At 36.0% G+C, this 25,419-nt stretch overlaps 1 protein-coding gene across 1 annotated transcript in view; it reads right to left on the bottom strand.

Annotated features, from left to right (window-relative positions):
• The window catches only part of CCDC178 (coiled-coil domain containing 178), a gene marked incomplete at both ends in the record, with an annotated part of 177,418 nt that overhangs the window by 46,186 nt on the left and 105,813 nt on the right, over positions 1-25,419 (bottom strand). The window contains one exon of the mRNA XM_081996631.1: positions 20,042-20,191. Within this exon, the coding sequence (XP_081852757.1) occupies positions 20,042-20,191 (150 nt within the window). The remainder of the gene's footprint in view (positions 1-20,041; positions 20,192-25,419) is intronic.

Raw genomic sequence — 25,419 nt, 5'->3', positions numbered from 1 at the left:
ATTATGGCTGCAGGAATCTGGGTTTCACACAGAGGTTCAGAGTAGCTAAAGATCTTTCAAGTACCGTAGAGATCCTCTTAACGGCTTGTTTGCTATACTTTGATCACCTTGCATCTAAATAGAAGAAAATGGATGAGGAAGGAAAGGAGAACATATTTTATCTTATGTGTATTGATTTACTATCTTTAATTAACTCCCCTTCAAGCTCCTATGTGTTCCTGTATAGATATGTCAGAAGTGTAGCAGATTAAATCATTTTACAAGGATATAAAGGCTTACCTCTTTCTTTGTGGTCTCTGTTGTTCTTCACAAACCCTCCTTTTTGTGAAGAAAATATGTTCACAAAATATTGGCTAAGGAAACCAATGATAATGCCTTTTACAGAATGGTCCACATGGCAGCAGGGAGAAATCAATTATCCTAAGCCTTTGCTCCTCCCCCATAAAAGAAAAAACACAGTTGGAAATATCTGGTGGGTATAGCATCTTCCAAATGGCAGAAAGTAACGGCAAACCTCTCGATGAATGTCCAAATGTTAAGATGAAAGAAAGCTGGCTATCTGCATGGATCAATGGCATCACCATAGTACAATCTGATGCAAACTGAAGCTCAGTCAGCTATTCTTCATGGTAAGCCAGTTCCACCTTTAATTCTTTCCCTCAAGTCTTAAAAAAATCTAAGAAACTTCCAGAAATGTTCATTCTTGCCCAAATAAAATAAAAGTAGTCTCTGGTCATTCAACAGCATAATTTTCTGACGTGAGAAAAACAACATCAGCAGATTGATGATTTAATGTAAAAAATCAAAAAGCATGTGTAAAACTCAAGTTGTTCGAGGGCTTTGACACATGAAAAGGTTACCATGCATCAGCTGCTCTGTCATTTAGTCACTGTGCATTCTTTTACTCTGTAATGAGTGCTCAGTGCGAGATAACTTAAGGGAGGCACAGAAATACCGTGGTGTGGCTTAAAAGCCTATATAGACCTATCAATAGCATCACAAGACATGGTATTTATACCTCTAGTTAAACAGTTTGCATATCTGCATAAATTTTTTATATCTATCCATATTGCAGGTGCATCCAGACCTGACTGGGAAATCACGTATCCCTCACTCACAGTAGAATAATTTACCACACTGCTGGTATATGCTGCTATTTGCTGAACTGTGCAGCTGATGGACAAAAACTTGTTCGTGTGTCAAAAATCAGGACTGCTTTATTCTTGAGGAAATGTGTGTATGGTAGTCTGCCATTAAAACTTGTAATTTTTTACTGATCCTAGTGAGGCAAAGAGGAAACATTTCTGAAAATGCTGTTCTGGAGTTGATGTAGAAGGCAGTGGCTTAAGTTTTTACAATATTTTGATGTTTATATTTTTCACCATAAAATCAACATTCATTTATTATTAAAAGCAAAAATATATATTTGGCAGTTATTAAAGACAGATTGAAAAACATTTTAAATTTTCAGTTTTCCACCAAAGGAGAATTCTTCCAAGATTTTATTGTATTACAGGTTTTTTTTCTACAGGAAACTGTTTCCAAAAGCCATTTCTGCTTTCTCAATAAATGTTAATAATTTCTGAAAGTTTCATTGTCTCTACGGTGTCTTAAATTAATTATGAGTTAGTACAGTGTACGAAAGCATTGACATGAACATACCACATTTAATATAATAACACATTCAAAACACAACATTGCAATATATGTCTATGTCTAAATATGTTTTTCATATGATGAAAAAGAAGAATGCCAGAATTTCAAAGTCAATGGCTTTAAAAATCATATTTCACAGGAAATGTAGAGATTTTTGCTTTTCAATATAATGTCAAGTATTTTTAAAAATATTGCAACATCCTGTTTCTAACCAAGTTTAGCAGCTGATAACTTAGACTTTCATGGCATGATAATATATACATCCCTGGACAATACGGTGCACCAGACAAAACTACCAGCTATAATAAACGCAGCCATACACGCTGGTACAAGATGCTGGAATTTTCACTCCCAACCAAGGGGGTCAATAAAATACAGACCACTGAGGGACCTAGTGTCCAGAATAAAATTTTAAGGACATATCACTAATGTGGAAACTTGAAATCTTGTTTCACTGGGGCTAGAAAATTTTTAAGAAGTACTGCTGTCCACTGTAAGAGAAGGAAAACGCCAATTCCAAACAAGGAGAGGGAGATGTCTTTGCCTTGCCAGCCCAGCTGTATATAACAGGAATGATCAGACTGTATCTCTTGAATGACATGTAGCTATCAAGCAGATCCAATACATCTCTCCTGTCAGAACTACGCCTCATGACCAGGGCCACGCTGAGCTTGAAAGCGCAGAGTAATGAAAATGGCCAACGGCAAGAAGAGTGAGCCAGCAAGGGCTGCAAAGGTCCATATTGCTCAGTTGGTTTGGATCCTATCTGACCACTGACCTGAGCTATCCTGAAGTGAAAAGGTGAGAACACGGGGAGCTTCCCGTTCTGTAGCTTGCAGACACACTTTAGCACAAGGGTTGCTATGGTGAGAAAGATTGGGCATCTCTGCACTAGGAGGAGGATCTCCCTTAGGAGAGAAAAGATTAGAATACCTACCATCTGCCATCTCTCTTATAAAAGTATGGTAAATAGAAATCTACAGACTTATAGCAACATCATCATCTAGATCAAGAAGTAAGGAGTTAAGCTGGTAGAGTGAAGATAGAAGGTGAGATGTCTGTTGACTATACTTATTTCTATCAGCTGAAAAATAAACACAATGAATCCTGTTCTGGCTCCTCTTTTCTTCATTTATTGCCACAGCAGCTCCCCACTTCAGGCAAGGTGTTCATAATAGGTAAACAAAAGTAGTGCAATTACTTCTTAATTATTCTTTCTAGGAAAACCTAGTTACACAAGCAACTTGTAAAGATGTTAAGATTTTCTCTCTAAAATTAAAATTGTCCTGAATTTATGCAAAGCTCTCCCCTCAAATAAATGTTTCCGGTGATGTGAAGATTCAGAAAATGCTTCAACAGCAATAACTGGGATGGACGCTGTGTTGTAATAATTTGGATACACTTGACTAATGCAGTTATTCGCAATGAGGTTGGCACAGTGCCCAAAGCATTGAGCAAACAAATACAGCAAGGCATTCAGTTTAGCGTCTTCCAATACTGCATTGAGATCTTTGTTCGGTCAGGGGTATTGTGGACGCTATAGTGTAGTCTGTCATAGAAAATTACTAAAATATATTTATATTTCTTTGTTAAATTCACCAGTGTGTTTTATGTAAAAAATGCTGGTGAGGCACAAGCATTTTTAATCAAATTAGTATGCAACATAAGGCAGCTGTGTATTCAAATGGGTTTTTAAGCAATTTGGTTGTTTTCTTTATAATAACAGGAAAGAACATTTTGATTTTGAAGGTGACAGAGGCAATATTACCAGAATTAAACAATCTGAATTAGCTTTTTCATGAAATGTAATATGTTTTATGCTTTTAGATGGGATGCTCCACTGCTTTCAGATGAGCCTTCCACTGTCACAGTCAATGGCCAGGAACAGAATAAGCTCTGGAGGTAGGATTATCCTCAAATTTAATTTTTTTAGAAGAAGCTAATGGCAAATGTTTCTAGTGAACTTTAGGCGCATCTACGTTATAACTAGAGAACCAAGACAGGTTATTAAAGGAAAAGATAAGTACAAAATTAGTAAACAAAGTTTGACATTTTGCTTAGCTTGAATTCGATGTCTGAAAAGAATATAATCTCTAGAAAGCTTGTATATATAATATGATATAGTAAATACTTACTTTGTTTTCAGATACACATGGGAAGAAAATAATAGGAATCATTTACATGTATAATATGTTGCTAGAGAAACATACCTTCCAAACATTTACTTATTAACTTGTGTAACATGATAAGAGATTTCTGTGAGGAGTGGATGTGGATTTGTTGTTGTTATATCTTGGGACGAGGAAGTTTTCCTCTGTTCTATAAAACTGCAGTTTGAATCAGAGCCACAAAGGACACTAGTTCACTAATACTGTAAATAATGATTCTCTAGAAAATAATATGGCGAGTCAATATTTTACATCATTCACTGACTTTGGGGTCAAGTGTACTGAGTATACAAATAAAGAGTATGTTTTTTCTTAACTGGTACCAACAAAGGTTGTTCAGCAGACCATGCTGGATTCTTTCTATCTGACACTTCATGACGACCCTTCTAGGTCCCCTGAGGGTTTTGCAGTTGCACCTGTGCAAATCCAGTTCTTTAGAGAAGTCCACACAGAAGTATCAGTTTATGATGTATTTTATTCTCATGTGTTCAGCTGGCCTAAGGAAAGCAGAGCAGGGAGATGAGGAGTGACAAAGGAGAATGCAGGATGCCTACAGAGCGTATTTGGTGTGCCTAAGACCTTGCTGTAGTAAACTATTAGAGTAGCATAAGTCTATACAATTCCTGACATATGCCTTGCAGTAGAATGAAAACCCGGGGACAGGATTACTAGTAGGATGGTATTATTTTCAGCACCATTTTAAAGTAACCAGCGTGGACTTTGCACTGAAATGCTACAGTGTTCACAGGCATTTAAGGCCAAGAGATTAAAAAAGTTATTCCTTGGTTTAAGAACCTCTTCTAGAGGGTACCACACCTCTGCACTGAGCTTTCACTAGGCTTGTGGCAGCTGCGTGCTGCCTGAAGGCTGTGTATGAGATGCAATCACCCAGAAAGGTGGTTCCTTGGTGGAGCGACTCTCAGAAGCATTTCCAGATTTTGCCAAGAGTAGTGACAAAGCTTATAGATCTAAAAACATGTTTTGCAAGTTATGCAGATTTAATGAAGTCAGCACATTCATGGTCACAGAATAATCCTTAGTATAAATATTATTTTAGACTCTCTTGAGATTTCAATTCACTTTTTTTTTTTAATTATAGTGGATAACTGCCTTCTATGCCTGCCACAGAATGAGAGAGACAGCAAGAAGTTTGATGCCTGGCTGTGTCACTTTAGTCCTAGAAGTAACCCAGAAAAGAGTATTGCTGGGATCCCAGTATGCAGAGAAAACAGAAGAGTCATAGGGTACTGCGGGGAGTGCTGGGAAAGGAGGCTGCTTGGGTGGATGACAAAAAGTAGTCATTATTTCAGCGGAAGGAGGAAGATGCACATCCAGGATGACATTTCAAGAAGGGAAATTTTTCTTGGGGTCTTTGTTGCTGTCTTTGTACAGCCATTTTGACAACCTTAGAAATGGAGAAACACATATTTGGAATCAATTAAAGTATGATCATAGAGAGATCAACACTGGACTTCTTGACGGAAGAACAAGAGGAAACTCTTGTGTTATCTGCTAGTTCACCAGTGCAGAAATCAGATTGCTACTGTTTAAAATTATGTTTGGGTTTCTTTCTGATGTGTTACTTCAGCCAATTTGCTCTCATCAGCTGAAGGAAGCCAGGCATGCATCCCCGACATCAGAAAGGTAAGTACCATTCATATCATCATGCTTATAACTACAAAAAATTTTTCTGAAGGCAACCTTTGAAATACAAGAAAAAAGCTTCATAAGGGAAAGCAACAGGCCATAATTAGCTAGCCTTTCTTATAATTCTATAACCTCCAAGAAGTGAGATAAAGTGTCTGGCAATATAAGATCTGTAATCACCTATGAATAAAGGTAGACCATTCTGCAATATGTCAAGACAAAAAGAATTATTCAGAAAACTTCAGGCCATTAGTGTTAGCTAGAGTTCTTTTGCAAGAATATTACTAGAAATAATGGTATGGGACAAGATTACAAGACATTTAGAAATGGGTGTTTTAGTTAGGGGCAGACAGCATATATTCACTAAAGGTAAATTGTGTTTGACAAACTAGCTTGAATCTGATTATTTTAATGTTCTGTTGTTGAAGGAATGAATTAGTGTCCGCAATTTATCTGATTTTCAAAACTATATTTGATATTTGCCATGAAAGAGACCTAGTTCACAAAGGAGGAATTTCAGGCAGTTATTCAAATAGACTGAAAATTATCTCAGGAAAATGAAAGAGCATGTCAATTAACAATAACACTTCAGGTGGAAAAACGTATACAATCAGCAGTCAATAAGCACCACTTCACTTGACCTGTTACACAAATTGCACTGAAATCAATGTCAAGAATGGCTAGATTTAGTGGTAAAACATATTAGGACTAACAAAATTACATTTGGTTACTGGGAAATGGATAGTAAAGCTGCATCAACACAGTTTATCTCTGGGAATTATAACAGTTCTGGTGCTTTTTCATACTATAATTGCTCTTTTTTTGCATTCAGCCATTCACTCTTCAATTCAGCAAATCCTTTTCAGAAACTGTGAATACTCTTTTTTTTAAAGGGGCTAAGTAAGTTTAAGATATGTATATGCTGCATTTATTCCAACAGATCCCAAAACCTGGATTTCTCTCTAGTGATTTGCAGGGATTCATACCCAAGAGCATGAATCAATGTGCTACAGCTGCTCCCTAGAGAAGTGAATTTCTAGCCTAGGTCATTGTTTCATTTCTGTCTTTGTCTCATGGCAAGAATACATGACACTCTTATCTTACAGAACTCTTTGGTCAGGGCATTAGATCTAATTCCTTCAGTCAAGCAAGGAAAAGTGGTTTGCCTCATATTCTTTTGGTTTAACTTCTAATAAAATATTTATCTTAATACAACCCTAAAATTCTTCAGGAATCACTCAGACTCAGCTCTAAGATTTGTTTTAGGACAAACTGACATATATTTTAATCCCATATTAACTTTATAACCAAGACACATAAAGAGGCCCTTGTGTCTTCTTTCAGAATTGATGGAATTACACTTTTTGAGTGTACTTGGTAGGTCAGATTGAAAATTTCTACCAATGCTGCTCTATAGAAAAGGCTATATAAGTGCTATTTTAAAAAGGGGTAGGAGAGAGAGTATGTGAAGTTTCAGCTCCACAGCAGTGTTTGAAAGTATTAGCCAGAGTGGCAACGGTTCCAGCATGCACCCGATGCCCAGCAGCGCATCCCCCACTTGTCTTGCACAGGGGATGCAGGCAAATGAGTTGGCAAAGCTGTCATTTAGGGTGTAGATGTGGCTGCAGGTAAACCAGGTTAGTGTTCTGCCATATCAGCTCTCCAAGCTGGTACACAGCGCAGGCAGCATGCGGCTGCAATAATTCAGATTTGTTGAAGTTGTCATGGTACTGTGCTCTGAACGGCCCCACGAAAGGTGACTAATATCTACACCTAGGAGTATCTTCAGTGGGCCACTTGTTGTGGTGGAATTCTGCATCCTCCCTCAGTCCTTTCTGACCTCAAATAGGTGTTGCCACTTCCTCTATCCTCACCTCTCCTAGCTCTACTCTTTCAGTTTGTCTAAGGAGCTGGGGATCACCCACTCCAAACCCATTGCCACAAGAGAGTGGCTCGCTGCCATCATGTCTGATTTCAACTAAGCAGCAGCAATAACAAACACAAATAACAAATATAAATAACTTAATTGTTTATATGTCAGTATGTATTTTAATTTGAAGGTTGACGCAGTGTGTCAGGTTGATTGAAAGATATATTCTTGCTGAAAAATGTCAAACAGCCACCAAAGGGAGATGCAAGAGTTTCGTATCTCATTGAAGCAAAGGGTTGTTTACTAACCAGTTGAGTATACAAGGTAACTTCTGGGTAAAGAAGTTTTATTCCAATAAAGCTTCACTTATTCTCCCGGGTCATATGTTCTGCTAGTTTCAAGGAAAAGATTAAATCCATCTAGACCTTCTAGAAATTTTGAAAGATGTGGGTCTCGCATGTAAGGTAGTACACTAAGAGATGGGAACATTCACAAAATCTAAAACCCTGACAACCACCTTATTCAGAGGGAAGCAGAAAGCTAGTTGAAGATGGGAATTGATATAGATCTGCAGTGTAAATAGAGTAAATGTAGTTTTTCTTTTATTCTTAGTTAATACTATTTGTATCTGCGTTGTCATTTTTTTATATTCTGAATGAATGCTCTTACTTGCAGACTCAAGCTAATTTCAGAAAAGAAAAAATTAAAGGAGCTGGGCAAAAGTACTCTTCACTGAAGGGGGAGTGACACTACAGACCAGGCTTCTGGGACACCTTAACAAGTGTTCCAGTATCCCACCACACCCTCACTGTACCCAGAGAGTAAGAAAAAAGCTTCCATCTGTACTACACAGGCCAGGTAGGAATAGGAGTACCAGAAGAAGCGGGAGTGGCTTGCAGTGACTGCTGGCAGCCTTGGAAGTCCCCTGACATGCAGTAATATAAAGGGGTAAAAACTGGAACCCTGAAAATCATGGAGGGACTGCACTCCACAATCCCAGGGTTAAGGGTCCTCAAGAAGTGGAATACTCAAATTCACATCTCACTGTCTGATTTAGAGCAGAGATTTGAAAGATAATGTCATACCTTTGAGTAGTAGAATGCCCTGATCTGGGACCTACATTATTCTGAGGTTTCTTCCTTCAGCAGCACTGATGGAACTACTTCTTTTAGCATAATTTACTCACAACTTCTTTCAGATCAAGGTTCTACTAATAGATGAACACCTTAATGACTATTTCATCCTTTTTGTCTCCTTCAAAACTATTGTTCACAGTGTGTAATACAGTGAGAAACCGAGACAGACTTGGCCAAAGATAACTTGTAACGTGGTCATTCAGGCAGGTGTTCTTGGGAAAGGAGGGAATTTTATTTCCAATTATATTAACAGGATAGTTGAACCTGGGAGGATATTAAGCATCTGAACTACTGAAATTTAAGTGGGGAAGTACTCCATTTTCCCTTGCTGAAAAATATCAAATGCCCTCTCTTGATCTAGCCATTGGTTTCTGAGTATCTTTTGTTTTTAATCAAAACAAACAAACTGATAATTTTCAGAAAGTAAACTTTTGTTTTCTCCAACCTACAATGTTTTTTTCCCCTTCCTTTGTCCCAACTTTTGAAAATCATTGTTTTAGATTAGCCTGAAACAAATTTGAAGAATTCTTAGTATTTGTTTCTAACTAAAAATTGACTTGCACAGCTCTGCTACACCCGTTGGTGGTATAGCCAGATTACAAAAGCATGCTCAAATCTTTTCTAACATAAACTTTTATTCCATCCTCTTCTACAGTTTACTTACTTGTAAATAATTACAGTTAATGTAATGTAATAGTGCAGCTGACTCACTAATGCTGCAGTCCAGACACTTTAACATCAGAGATACCATCATTAAATACTACTTTTAAATTTCCCAAGGGTTCACAAAATTCCTAGCATGGTAAATAGTTGCCAGTGACAAAGCCTGCTAAAATTGAAGAGGAATTTGATGCACTGTCACTAGGAGACAGTAGAGGAATCAGAACAGCATGATAGGTCCACTCATTCCCACCAGACATTGTTTTACTGATGGCAATCAATATCAGCAATACTGGTAATTTTATATTTTGCTTCTGTGAACCCATCCTAACTGTCTTCTGCTTCAAGCCTTTATTGTTCTTGGGAGACATCAGTACGTGGATACTTTGGCATAAGTCTCTCTAGCAAAGGCTTGAACTGGTTCTGTGCTGGTTATGGCAGCACATCAAGCTCCTGTTTACTTTGCTTTTCTTCCACTTCAGAATCAGGTTTTTTGGACACTTTTCAGACCATTTTGTTCTCTAGTTGTGTGATTTCATATTTTATTGGCCCACCACATTTTTAAAACACCGCTTAAAAGATCTTAGTGGCTAATCTTACACATGATAAGAAAAGCACTGTCAGTAAATGGTTCACTGGGAAACCATAATATGATGAACTCATTTCTGGTTTTATACCTCTTCTACTTGTTTTCTTAGGTCAGGAATTTTCATCAGAAAGCTGAGGAGGCACATGCTAATTTTTTTTCCCCCCATCTATTCCTTCCAGGCAAATCTATATGCTCTTACTGCGTGCCCCCCAGCTTGTTAATGTAATGTTTTACAAGAGCTATTGCCTAGTCTCCTTGTTACTGTCAAGGGAAACCCCCCGATTCTTCCTACAGGGAGTGATTTGTTTGAAACTCAGTATTAATAATTTCAAGGCATATCTGCTCCTAGTATGTTCCTTTCTTAGTTCCATGGATGCTTGCAATGGCAGGCGGTAAAATATCTAACAGGGGTAAGATGTTGCCCATCAACATCACTGAGATATTCTTGCACAGTCTGTGGCAGCCCTTCGTTCTTATGCTCAGATGTGAAGCTGAACAGCTCTTAATGAACAACAGTGATAATATTAGCTCCAAAACAGGCCATGGCTGGTGATACACAATGAAGGTGTATCACTCTGAAGTGGAGCACTGAATGCCAGAACAGACTGATGTATGTCATACACCAAAAGAGTCTAATAATCTGTGTAGTTACTCTATGTTGTGAGATAGGTCTTTTTCAGAAGATCTTGATCCTTGTTGTCGTAATGCTAATGAGGCCTTCAACCAAATCTGTACTAGGCTATTTTCTGTGTCTTTGCGAAAATGACTGATTTGGAAAGCTAATGTGATTCATACTGTGCATCAGTTTCTTTCCACACTGTGTTTCAAAGGATAAAGTGTTCCTGCTTTCTCAGTCTAAATTTCTATTTAAGCCATCTCCCATTTTTTAAGTTAATCTTAAGATCAGTCATTAACATGTCTGGTAGCCATAGTGCTGTCACTTTTCATAATATTTCTTATCCTCAACACATGAGATGGCAAAGCTACTGCTTTTTTCCCAAGATGGGATATTATCCATGTGGACAAACTTGAACAAAAAAAGACTGCTGACAGATATAACAGTTTCCTTGAGATGGTTACTTACATAGAATTACATTCCCTGTATAAATTTCTTCTTTATGAATCCTCTAGTAAATTAATTAGGAAATTACTGTAAATGACAGAGTACATAGTAGGATTTGAGCTGGCCAGCACATTGTTGGAAATTTTTGTTCCCATTCCAAATTGAAAGAAAGTGCAAAAAAAATTTTTCTGTGAAACCAAAAGCTTGGAATACCACCCCCTCCCAATACCAACATGATAGATTCAAGGGTTTTAACAGTTTCATAAGAGATCTAAATTTGTGGCAAGTAATGAAAACCGAAAGAATAATGATTGTTAGAATGAAAAGGTGTTATGACATCTATACTTTCCATCTCTATGACAGTTTAATGTGTTACTCAAGAAATCTGAACACCTGGCATGCCATAGGTCTTTCCCAACTATCTTTACGACTATCAGGCAGATTGCTGTCCTCAAACTCCTCAAATATGATGTCTGCCACAATCTGCCTCACTAGGACATGTCCTTGGGATTGCCCAAGCTGCAGAGGGAGGTTTGACTTAAAAACAGCAGCCTAGATGCCTCAGCTCCATGGGCTACAGCTAGTAAAGCCCTCGTTCCAATAGAGGTCATGGAGCTGTATCTTCACATAACTTTTCCAAAGTATACACAGAGGTTCAATACAGTCAGTTGAGAATTGTTTTGTCAAACTTTTCCCAGCTAATTCTAGCTGAGACCATTCTTGCTGATTTATGTTATTTTAATCCGTTCTGAGCAGAAAGGTTTAAGAAGGTGCAATACAAAATTTCTACCAGTTTCTAGAATAACAGTTTTTAATAGTCTTAAACTATTAAGAATTTTTTAGTTTATCAAGTGTATAAGCATGGAAAATGTAGACCTGATAAGACTTAAACATAACTACCCATAGTAAGGCATTTGGGATGAGTTAAAGTGTAGGTGTGCTTTCTAATCCTGAAAGATTCTAATAACTTTGTTTATGAGCTAAAAAGGAAAAGTATGTTTTTTATTAGTTTAGAGCATTTTGTTGGTTGGTTGCTGTAAGTTTTTTGTCAGTTATTGAATGCTAAGTCAATCTATATTGACATCAAATATTTTTATAAAGTATTTGCAAGATTAAGCTATAACCCTGTGACCTTAATGATTTTCTTAATGTAAGTTTGACGTAAATGTGAATGAACGTGAATTTATGTAGCTAATAAGAATGTAAATCTCAAACTATTAATACATATGGTTAAAAATGAACATGTAAAGTAGACAAAATAAGATAAGGATATCTTTTGAACTTTTGAACTTTTCCTCAGGAACTTGTTTACTACACTGCAACCATTCAACCTGGCTACTTGGTCTGTAAATAAGAGAAAGTAAGAAAAAAATCTAAAGAAACAAAAAGTGGGGGAGCTGAATTTAATAAGGGAAGTTGTTCTGCCTGTTGATTCTGCCTTTTTTTTATTAAAGAAATTTATGACTCAGTAATAATTCTAACATCTCTATAAAGTGTTACAGAACAAACCAGTGTTATGTTAGGGGCAAGTAAGCACACATGCATAGATTTCCCAGTACAAAAATCTCAGAACACTGGGATCAGGGTAAGGTCAAGGATTTGATTGGTAGACTGCTCAGTGGATGAAGAATTGGTTGGATGGTCGCATTCAGGGTGTAGTGGTCAACAGCTCAATGTCCAGATGGAGCTCGGTGACAAGCAGGACCCCTCAGGGGACCATACTGGGACCAGTAGTGTTTAATATCTTCAGCAGTGACATAGTGGGATCGAGTGCACCCTCAGCAAGTTTGCAGATGACACCAAGCTGAGTGCTGCAGTTGACACACCTGAGGGATGGGATGCCATCCAGAGGGACCTGGACAAGCTCAAGGAATGGGTCCTGTGTGAACCTCATTAGGTATAACAAGGCCAAGTGCAGGGTCCTGCACGTGGGTCAGGGCAACCCCCGGGATCAATACAGGCTGGGGGATGAAGGGATTAGGAGCAGCCCTGCCAAGAAGGACTTGGGGGTACTGGTGCCTGAAAAGCTGGACATGAGCTGGTAACGTGCGTTCACAGCCCAGAAGGCCAACAGTCTCCTGAGCTGCATGCAAAGCAGCGTGGCCAGCAGGTTGAGGTCATTCTGCCCCTCTACTGCGCTCTGGTGAGACCCCACCTGCAGTACTGCATCCAGCTGCGGAGCCCTCAGCACATGAAAGACCTGGACCTGTTGTAGCAGGTCCAGAGGAGGGACACAAAAACGATCAGAGGGATAGCACACCTCTCCTATGAGGACAGGCTGAGAGAGTTGGGGTTCTTGAAACTGGAGAAGAGAAGGCTTTGGGGAGACGTTATTGCAGCCTGCCAGTACTTAAAGGGGGCTTATAGGAAAGATAGGGACAGACTTTTTAGCAGGGCCTGTAGTGATAGGACAAGGGATAATGGTTTTAAACTAGAAGAGGGTAGATTTCGACTAGATATAAAGAAGAGGTTTTTCACAGTGAGGGTGGTGAAACACTGGTTGCCCAGAGAGGTGGTAGATGCCCCATCCCTGGAAACCTTCAAGGTCAGGTTGGACGGGGCTCTGAGCAACCTGGTCTAGCTGAACATGTCCCTGCTCATTTCAGGGGGATTGGACTAGATGACCTTTAAAGGTCCCTTCCAACCCAAAGATTCTATGATTCTACAATTCTGCATGTATTATTAAGTTTCTGTATTTCTTTTAGAAAAAAACAAAGCGATTTCACTTCCTGTAATGGGACATCTTCTCCTGGGAGATGACACAGAAGTCCTACAGACATCACTGTGTTCTGTAAGTGTTTCTGTCCTATGTAACAAAACTGTAATGTGACTAGTCACTGATATGGGTAATGCATATGGAAAGGAGACTGACTTCTCTATAAATTATTTCAATAGCTTCATTTTGGTATCAAACTAATAATTTGACTTGGGTGACTGTTGTATTAATTTTCTGATCGAGTCATTCGAACTTGTTGAGTTATTGATTTAGATTTAATTATAACATTAACTTCATATTTACGTTGTTTAAATATAATTAGCTCAAAGTAAGTTTAGTAAATTTGCATCATAAAAAGCTTACTGAAGATACATTATTTTCCTCATGTTTTTGTATAAAAGTGGCTATTCTGTCAACTTAGCATAGTTTCAAAAGTCTAAAGGCAGAAAGAACCTCAGTTAAAAATACTGGAAATGACATGTTTTTACTTACTAGCTACTATCTAGTCTTGTTGTATTGGCAAAAGACAAATGTCGGCTCCATTACCCATTTCTGTTCCTCATCAAAACAGCTGTAAAAGCTGGTTAAACATTTAACTGAAAAACAGATAACAATTCCGATATCTCTTCTATGATGATTTTCATTTCTTTCACACTGAATCCTTGACTGTATTATTTTTCAGTTAAGATTTGTAAAGAAATGGGAATTAGAGGCCATTTTTTTGCCATAATTTTATCCATGCTTTCACCATTAGCCTTGTGAAGACATGAAGCAATCCAAGATCTCCAGTTAAGAGAACTGACTAAGCAAAAACACAACTTAGAGACAGAAATCTTTTTGTTTACATGAGAACAATATTTTTTTCAGTTAAGTCAATGAACAGGTACAACAAAATCAGAAGGAATTAATTGCCTAAACTGACATATGTCCATTGTCAGATTTACTTTCTATTCTATTTGGTCTTTCTAAACAACAGGAATATTATTTTTAAAACATTTAAATCCCAGATGGGCAATATACAAAAGGCAGAAATAGCCAAGAGGGCTCAGAATCAGATACATGCATGAGAAAGACATCAAAATATGTTCTCTATAAAAGCATAAAAGAACTTCACTTGACTTGCATGACTTTTTGTATCAAGCATGCTACAGCAGTCTTTTGATTCTAATATGAAACTATAGTAAGGATCATTGCACTAATGCATGAGGATTTGTGATAATGTTGCAGAAATTTTACTGTCAAAACTGAACTGCAGTGTAATGACTTTTGTTATCATGGTTTCTAATAACTATTCAGCATGAATTGACCCTACATATGTTCTACTGCAATAATATGTCAGTTATCCAGAAAGTAAAAAAAAAGAAACAGAAATCAATAGGCTGCCTCCCCCAAACTCTTACTATAATGTAGCCACCTGAAGATAGCAGATGATGAATGCAAGAATTAATATTTTACTTACATTTTAAAGCAATTATAATTTGCACGGAGATTATTTTAAAATAGAAGTTATGTGAACAAAAACAATTACCAAAGTTTTGTAAAACTGTGACACTTGCACTGTGAAGGACAGATTCAAGTAAACAAGTTCTTAACATATAATGACATCTCATACCTCTATATTTAGGAATCAACTCTCATTTCATTATGAGAACAAATGCTGACTTTACAGTATAATCATCGACATGTTAGCACAATACATAGGACGTATCAAATTTTTCTCATGGAAATGATATTCTAAGATTGTCCAGTAGAAAAAGAAAGATTATGGTAAATAATTAGATATGGTTTTCATCAATAATCATATTCCTGGTGCTAATATGCTAGCCCATTGAGATTTCCAGAAGAAACCGCTCTTAAGTATTTGCAGGGCAGAAGCTGTATTAGGAGAGATTTTTCTACTGAAAGCATTATGAAAAAAAAAAATCTAACTGCCCTCAAAAGCAAATGTTTAGGGAAATTAGCAGGTGCTAAGTAGAGTGTATTTAAAGATAATGTCCAGACCCACCAGAGTTTGTTCCAATGTCATCTAGAAAAGATGGAACTGTGTAATTCATGCTGTAATGAAGCTAGCACATCCAACATGAAAGACACACCATTGGTCAGTGGAAGATATATATGAGGGAAACCAAATTAGAGAGTGCCTTTGTGGAGGGAAGTGTCTTTTGCAAAGACAGAGAAAATAAGGGTATCGGACTGCACTGATATTTGATCAAATTAAACATTAGGATAAATATAAATACTTTGTGGGAGTGATTATATATGTAATAAAGTATCTTTGCAGCCAGAAAAAAAGTTGTTTTTTTTTTAACAAAACCAAATGTTATGTATTTATGGTCTGACAGCAGCTATCGAAAAATATGATACTTTTTAAAAATATAAAATTAATTAGTTTAGCAAAGGATCATCTCAAAGTCATATAGCTGTTACATATCTGCAGTCATTTGAAATCTCTACAAAATACAGTCTAGAGATAGAATTACAAATGAATATTAGCAGATTCTAAAGTCTTTGGCACACAATGAGACTATGGTTTTAAAACCTGCAAATGCTTGAATGTGATTTAAAAAATTATACTAAGTCAAAGGAACACAATGGTAGCTCAGAATTTTTAAAATGTCTGCATTTAGGAGTTTAGTCTTCAGACACACTAGGGTGAATAGCCCCCTTAAGCTTAAACTTGCTTGTTTTTAATAATACAAAAAACAATGTCTCCAAACACTCTTGCAGAGAAAAGTAATACTGAAAAAAATAACATTAGCACTGTACATATGAATGAAGCACTGTAAATATGAATGAAAAGGTTTCTCGCATGCATGATGTTGTGCCTATACATTCCACAATACATTTCTGAAATGCTTGTCTTTAAGAACCAAGGTCTTCTGGTTTATACCAGAAGCAAGGAAAATATCTGAGGATACAATTTTACAAACAGACTTTTAATGGAAAATATGCACTATAAAATTAATAAAATCTTAGCGTAGCTTTTCCTTTTTTTATTTTGATGAAAACAATGAATCATCATCCCTTATATTTGTCGTATTATGTATTCCGTTCTACTTCACAGAATGTTTATTCTCTATTTAGATCACTTAATCCAAGTTCCTCCCCTCAGTAGGACACTACTGACAATCAAGAGAGTTTCTCTCTGACCACCCACTTCTGTCATTTGCTATGTACAGAGTTTTTGCTTTCCTGTACATTCTCTGATACTGCCTTTGGCATTCACTCTTCCCTACACAGATTTACCTCCTTTCTTCTATGAAGCTTGTTTCTCTTGTCCTTACCCCCACCACCCCCATTTTCCTCTCTGTTCTTCAGGATTTCTCCAGAGTCCCCTGGGACTCTTTTTAAATCTCCTCTGGTTTCTGATCCTTGAGAGTTCACTGGAATCACTTTTTGAAACATCTTACACACGAAAGAAATCTAGAAATTCAATTCTTCTTAGTTAAAGCTGAGATTGTTACCTGGCTTTTTGATTTCAGAAGCTTAACAAAAAAGTAAAATCTCATGGAATTAGTTAGAATTGAAGAATTTATAATATAATAATGGGACAAAGTTAAGAAGACAAAAGCAGAAGTAGAATTATACACACACAAAAAAGCATCATACTACCAGTGCTATAGAGTAACTCTTCATTAATCACAGGAATTCATGAAAACAAGGATGTTTTTCTCATTCTTAGTAAACATGAAACTTGTATGTGCATTATCAGCCAGGCTACTATCGATTATAGCATGCTCGGCTCTCCTTAAATATCGAGAGGAAAAGTTACCAACATCCAGAAAATATCAGCAGGAGAGGAAATGCTCTTCTCATCCACCTCACGTGTATAGCAATAGGAAGAAAACACTCATCTCCTCCCAAGAGCATGTGTTTGCATTCCCTATGCAGAAGAAGGTATTAGGCTTTCTATGGGCACAGCCCCTCTATTCAGTAATGTATATCTGCTCCACTCAATAAGGGCACCTTCTGCAGTGCAAAGAAGCTTATAAAGTCATGACAAAACACTTCACCTTATCAAAGCATTATTTCACCCGTCATCAAGATGGAGCCTTTCCTGAGGCTGAACAAGGCAGCTACTTAGGAGCCCAAGGCAAACCTACTTCATTAGTTAGAGCAGTTACTATATCGAGTTAAAACTATGAAAAAAAAAAGGCAATTTGCCTTACACATTAGTATTTGTAAAAATTGGCTTCTAATTTTGAGTAATTATATATATAGGGAAGAAAGTTCTCAGGATTTAGGGAAGGATGAACACACTTTCTTCTTCTTGAATGTTCATGTCACTGTAATGCTTATATATAGCACAGAACCTAGAAAAATCATTACTTTGACACTCCTCCAGAATTGATTTTCTGTTGCAGTTGTAATTTGCTTATTAGCAAAAAACTAAGAAGAAAATATAGCTTCTTTTTATAGGAGCTGTATGTAATCAACACATTTTTTCCTTTTGTCATAATTTCTAAATACTTTCTTTATGTGATAATGGTAGAAATATTTTGTTTTAATAGTTGGACTAGTTAGTCATTTAACAAAGTGAAGAGTTATCAAAAAGCAAATTAAATTAGTTGTCTCTGTAATCCTCAAATTAATATTGTGAATAGAATTTCTCTTCTTCGTACACATACCACTGCAGAATGGCACAGAGGACTGTCAGAAGTTCTAAATATTGCCATCACTAATTTCTAACACAAGCTAGGTATATGTATTGTAATGCTGATTATAAGCTCCTATAGAATAGCAACACACTCATAACCATTTTCTTCATAAACAAGATTTTTAAAAGCCAAACAAATGATTATATAGCACTGCTGATGAAACTAGATCCTGTTGGTATTGCATTGCTATTTTGCTATATTTTACTATGTTTATTTTATTGTATTCAAATTGAGAAGGAAAAAAGCAATAATATATGCCAACTCATTTGCAATTTTCTTTGCTTCCAGACTACATCATTGAGATGCATGATAATATCATCCATGCTATGTCCAGAAGAGGTAAACTGTTGAGTGGGAAATCTGTTTCACAAATATTACCAAGAACTATTAAATTCTGAGAACATAGAATACAGATATGCTTACATTCAAAGAAATAAAAGGTCCAGACAATAATGTAACATAGATATATTTTTCTGTAGAGAGGCTTGAGGAGAGTATGCCCTAATTCTGCATTCTTAAAAAAATACTTTAAATTCCTTCTAGAATCCAGTCCTTTTAAGAAAACATTTCAACACTCATAGCATTGCCTCTTCTATCATATTGACAAAACACAAATTGACATTCACTTGGTGAAGAAAGATAGGCAATAATTTCTTCTACTTTTATGTTTTAAATCTCCAACTTGTTCTCCAAATATTGTTATCCCTAAGAATATATGACTTAAAACCGGTTTTGTTCTTGAAATATAGAAGGGCTATGTAGTTGAAAAGAACACTTTGGAGGGAATTTTCTTATTTATATTTGGCAGGAACAAACTGAACACACTGAATTTTAAAATTAGAGATTGACAGAGGTAGTATATGAAGAAATAAGAAATGGACGAAGGTATAAGACATAGAATTGATTGATAAGAGTAAAGTACTAGCAAATAATCTGAATTTCACATCTAATTTATTAATTTGAAGAATTCTACGCTGTACTTTTAGAAAATGGACTAAAACATCAGTATATCATGACCTGGTTCCTGCAAAAATGAGTTAATAAATATTCTTACCTGAAATTGTTCATTTGAACTTAACGTCTGTGAGCATGGTGACTTAAATGCATATTAATTTTCAGAAATATAGACATGAAAGGCAAGGAAGCAATAACCTGACTAAAATATCTCAACAACGTTTTTTAATTGATTATAGCAGGTACTGATAGGCCTGTATTTTGAGAGGTATCTACCAATACAAAGAAACAGAAAAGACTTTCTGTGAATTGCAATTACATTTCCACAACAATGTTTTACAACATCACTTGGCTCAGATTCCAAAGGTTTCACTGTTATATTAAAAAAAAAAAAAATCTATCCTTTTAAATGTAACTAATTAGTCAATAAAACATAACACCTGGCCACCATCATCACAGAAGTTCTTCAAACTAGATTTTACCTTTTTTCATCTTCATTTGACTGTTTTCTAAATTGAAGGCTTACAGAGTCTGACTGTAGCGATCATAAAACTCCAGGAAAAAAACTTTTTTTCCAGAAAATTTGTTTTATGAAGAATGGAAAGGTACATTTTAATTACTGAGTAATATATTTATATACAAAAAAATACATTTCAGGTGCAAAAGTGAAATTCATGAATAATGAATTTTGAGTACCTTACATGAATGCTCTGTAAAAATAAAAAAAACCTAAAACAAAACAGCAAGAAAGCAAAAAAAAAAAGAAAATAGAAAAAGTATGAAATAGCCAAGAAGAAAATAAGAATTCAGGGGATAGGTATTACAGGCAAGTATTCTATTGTTATTAAGTAGCTGCATTAATCAAATTAATTTTACAGATGAGATAAATGAATTGAATTATTATTATTATTATTAGCACTTTACCTGCTGATGATCTCTAACAGCAGCTTCCACCCTGATTCTATTGTCATAGAGTTCTGTGAGGTCTTCTTTACTGTTTAAGTAGTAGTTCTGAAAGATTTTATATTCTTGAGCTAACCACAGATTTTCTTTAATGATTTGCTCCAGAGCAGCCTAAAGAGAAAAATAATTGATTACACTTACTGCAAAATACCTTTCTAAAAAATAAAATTATAGGTCACTTCCACAATTTCCCTGACTCATTCACGTATGAACATCTGCAAAATATAGATGACAAGATTATGGTCTCAGTGAAAAACTGCAAATGAATTTCAAGTGGTTAGGATTTTGCTGAATATATTTATACTGAAGTAAATGTTATTAATAAATGATTTGTACAGAAAATTATGTTGTAAATAGTTACAGTAGAAGCTACTAAAAAGAATACACCTTACTACACAAGACATTCCTGCATAGAAATTATTTTGTCTTAATTGACAGAGAATACATCAAATTCTTCACCCACATTTTACTTTTCAACTCAAAACCTCTCATTTCCAACTTATTTGTAAAATTGACATAATGCAATACTCATGTATTTTCTTAATAATTTTAATATTTCCAATTTGCTTAACTTGATTTTAAAGACTAATATAATTTTTTACTCTCATAGTTTGCTAGCAGGTAAAGTTGAAGTTTGGGATGTATGCTTCTGTACCTCCCTGCTGCTCTTCTCCCCTTCAACAGACTACTTTTTAAGTCAAAAAATGCATGTCTGAGGTAGAAAAAATATATTTTAAGCATAAGAGAATATAGATTAAATTTCCCACTGGTTGAAGGTTTAAGCCAACATTTATATGTGAAACCTAAAAGAACTAGACCCTGTTGCTGCTAATTGCCCTCTGTTTGGAAGGGCAACAAATACATGTTGGCAGCACTTCTGAAACAACAAACTACAAGTTTGCCCTGAACCTAGGAGGGATAGGGAACTCTGGTAAAATTCAATGCCTGCTTTAGTATCTCCTGTGTCTTGAAAAATCCTGTTAATTAGTGGACTAATAAAGTCTAAGTTCTTCTGGGGTCACAGTGATAATGTTGAAGAATCCATATGTTTTCTGAATTTGTTCCCAAGTGGGTAATTTAGATTCTCACCTTTTAAAGACAAAACCATCCAAGGGAAATCAGCATGCCTGAATAGGTTCCTAGCCATCCCTTGGAGATACTTGAATTTGGGGAGTTCCCAAGACAGTTAGTATATTAAAATGATTTTACTCATTTTTCTATATGATGTTTTAATCAAGATATATCCACTTTTGTATCTGTATTTATATATAATTTCTGAAAGCTTTGGCTAGAAACTTTCTGTGGTTCTGCAACTAGATAAAAATATTCTTCCTGTATGGAACTGTCACTCTCTACATCATTACAATATTAAAATGCTACGTGTCTTTCAGAAATCACAAAGTAATAAAAAGAAAGATGTAGAATTTAGTGAAGACGTGATTATCTCCTTTATTAATCTTTGGATAGAGGTAAAACTTGTTTTTCAGGCTGATAACTTCCTTAACAAACATAAAATGCTTGATGTTAATATGTTAGCATTCAATACTTGCAAACAAGTAATGGCTTCAGTATTGCAGTACTTTCACATATGTAAGGAATATGGGAAAATGACAGAAAACTTTGCTTGTAGAATAGGAACATCAATATAGTAATTTTCACCAATATAGATACCTGAATACAAAATGAGTGAAGTCCTACTATTTGTATAATTTAAAATGGGCCAGGCATTTTGACAAAGAATAACAACATACCACATTAAAGAAAATAGCCTTCTCCAGATTTTATAAGACTCAGTGGCTATGTCTATATGACCAGTTATACTAGTTGCCCAGCCCCCAAAATTGCTTTGCCTTATAGCTTATGTTAGCCGAAACAGATAAAGTGAAAGGGTTCTTTTTCTCTAATTCACTCCTCTGAAAGACAAGTTGAGGTTCAGAAAGCAAACAGCATACATCCTTTAAATACCTGACTGTCAATCATTGACGCTTCTACAGAGGATTTCCCAGAATGTAGGCAAGAAAAAAAGAAGTCTTTAAAGCATCTTATCTTTATGAAGAAGAGGAATGGTCAAACTGTGACCAAACTCAGCATACCAGAATATACACTAGGATATGCACTACACCTCTTTCTCCTATTCTAGGAGAACAGGGATATGAATCTCAAAACTGATCATAAGATATTTGAGTAGACAATCCTGATATTTTGTTTATCTCTGGCACTCAAACTTCTGAATTTGCAGATTGTAGACTTGTGAACTGATAAAAAGCACCATGATTCATGCATTTGTTCTTTTGCTCTTCAGCAAAACTTGAAATCAAATACTTCTGGTACATTAGTCTTTGTCTACAGGTACGTTCAACTTCTTCAAACGTTCTGGAAATGACATCTGAAATATGGGAAGAAATTTTCTACATTTCTACATTCAAATGATGTTACTTTCTTCAGTGGAAAAAAGGCATAATTCAGGGGAATTTCTTGAAGGCTCTTACATTAAATGAAACTTGAGTCGCCGAGTAGAGAAATCAAGTGAAACTATCAAAGGCCATATTAAAAACAAATGAAGATATTTCTTTGTTCTATGTGTAGTTAAGGTGTGTGGATTCTTATGAATATCAAAAACTTGCAGAGATTTAAAAGGGACATAGAATTTCTAGGAGGAATGATAAACTGAGGTTTATTAAATAATAAAAAAAATCTGGGCTCAAGAGATTAGGAGGTTGGGTGATTATTCTGGGGAAATATTACAACATGCTCACCCTGTTGTTATACTCTACCTGGACTTCTGGTATCAGAGGTGGAATATCAGGCTAGAGGAAATTTCTACCTGATTCAGCACATACACTTTTTACTCTTTATGTTCTCTTACTCAACACAGCAGCCTAGGAAGTGTCTCTGTTTTCCTGGAACAGCAGGAAGCTGGAACACTTCCATGTGTGTTTGCTGAACACATCTGAAGTGCAGTTCCTGTCTGCTATAACACAAGTTCGTATTGAGATACTAAAATATGTAGAAGCCAGAAAAAAAGCCAAAACAGCAAAAGCCCTCCTCAAAACTATCAACAAATTGTTAGCACAACGGCTGCTGAACTAGGCAATAGGAAGGCAGATGCAACACCATGCAACACAATGATGAATTATCAGTCCAGTACCTCAGGCCATACAGAATTTCTTGTAATAACTAAACTTCAGTCATTTTAGGCTGTAAACAGAGATCACCACTAACCTACCATGACTGTTACAGACAAGGAAGTGATACTTGCTGTCTGCAGCACAGAGAAAATATGTTTCATGTTATTCGTCCATCCTTTTATGTACACTAATACCAATCACTTTGTGTTGCAAGTGATCCAAGAATTATTTTATGGTTCCATGGTTCTGTGACAAAAGTTTGTAAACAACTGTAGAGACAAATCTTAGGATCGATGATTTTGTCCAGGTAATGATATACCTATAAACATGATATAAATCTCTGTGGTTTACAGGGTCAATCGTCATGTCAAATGGTCATTCTGACAGCAGTGTTTTATTTGAAAGATAAGATCAAGTGATTTTGACAATCAGGTGCATCAGCACAATAAATTAATTATTAAAGGATCTACAGTAATTGGTTGTACTACTTAAATTTGATGTTATGAGGAATGAAATTAGTTTCCCCAGGCAGGAATCACTTCTTCTTTTCTAGGCATAAAGTATCCTGTTCATAATATGAACACCAAAATAAGAAATGACTTATCTTAAAATTACTGTGTTCATGTGCATCTGCTCCTCCCACTCCATAGAGCTTCCCCAGAGGAGCTGAGCAACATTTTTCCAGCAGCGTCTGTTACACATCGTACGTGTCGCTTCCCATTGCATAAAGAGCATGGTGATACTAAGTACCACAAAGTCATTGTAGTACAATTGACAAGTCCCCCAGCTACAGAAAAGAAAGTTACTGTAAAGCAAGCATGAGGCCTTGGGGTTTTTTCCCCTGTCTGAGGATTGATTAATGCAACTAATGTTTATTAGCAAATAGTTTGGGCTCCACATGTCACAAAAGCTACAATATAATTTGAGGTGATACAATCACTGATTCACTCTCCTTGGGATCTTCTGTTGATGCTGCCACCAGCATTTGATGGTTGGTAATTTATGCACCAAGGATCACACAGCTACTCAGTAAATCTCTAGAACTGCAACCCTTTTAAGGTACACCATGGAAACAGCGGAGCCCTGCTTGAACAAGCTGTAACGTGAGTCAGGGGATTTATGTTGTTGATATTATATACTGTTCTAATACAGATTTTGATGGTCTCTGAGCTGAAACAGGTCTTCCCCTGTAATCCACAGCCAAAAAAAACCCAACACATAGCCCAGTTACTGAAACAAACTCTTCATCTGAAAGACAATGTATTTTTACATCCATGGCATGAATTTTTGCTTTATTATGTTTGGGAGGAATTTTAGAAAATGCACCTTTAAGTACATACACCGACAGAGTGAAGTGAGAATAGTTTGATAGAGACCATTTGGAACAAATTAATTACTCTTTCAGGAGGAATATGGTGTAAAATGTTTTCTGACAGATTGCATCTTTCCTATCTGCAAACTAAAGTAACAATACTTCCTGGCACTTCAGGATATGGTTTAGAGGGCATGGTGGTGTTGGGTTGATGGTTGGACTTGATGATCTTAAAGGTCTTTTCCAACCTTAATGATTCTGTGATTCTGTGATAACTGCACTGTTCTGTGATAACCACAAATAGACTTTGACTGATAACACAGCACTCCAAATGGCAGTGCCAACTTGTTTTGAAAAAAAAAAAGTTTAATCCTTACAAGGACTCAAGTGGAGAATTAACATGGGGAATAAACTCAGATATGCATTAAACGTTTGGGAGAAAATTTCTGTGGATGGCAAGTTATACAAATAATAAATGCTGCTAAAAGAATAATGAAAAAAAGACTACTAAACTAATAAAGCTACTAAAATAATAACAGCAAATCTAAGCACAGACACGCCTGCTTTAACATTAAAAGTATTGCAAAATAAATAGTATATAATACTTTTTGGGTCACAATTTTTCATGTCAACCAAAGTTGAAAAATATTTTTTTCATATACAGTCTTTTCTTTTCTATGTATAGAATATTTCTGACCACCCCAAAGTTATTTTTGGTACATGAACTAAATTGTATTGACATTAAAAAAGAGACCATGGCTGTAGAAAAAGATCTGAATGCCCTAAGATTATTTTATGTTGATGTACCATTTATCCATTACTGTATTGGTGCAGAATATCTGAAAAAATAAAAAGATGCAAGAACTTGAAGTACTAGAAATATTTAAGTTTATCCCACT

This window comes from Phaethon aethereus (genome assembly GCF_964289735.1).
Source record: "Phaethon aethereus genome assembly, chromosome: 2".
NCBI lineage: Eukaryota > Metazoa > Chordata > Aves > Phaethontiformes > Phaethontidae > Phaethon > Phaethon aethereus.
Note: the sequence above shows the minus strand (reverse complement) of the source record. Positions and strands in the feature narration are given on the sequence as shown.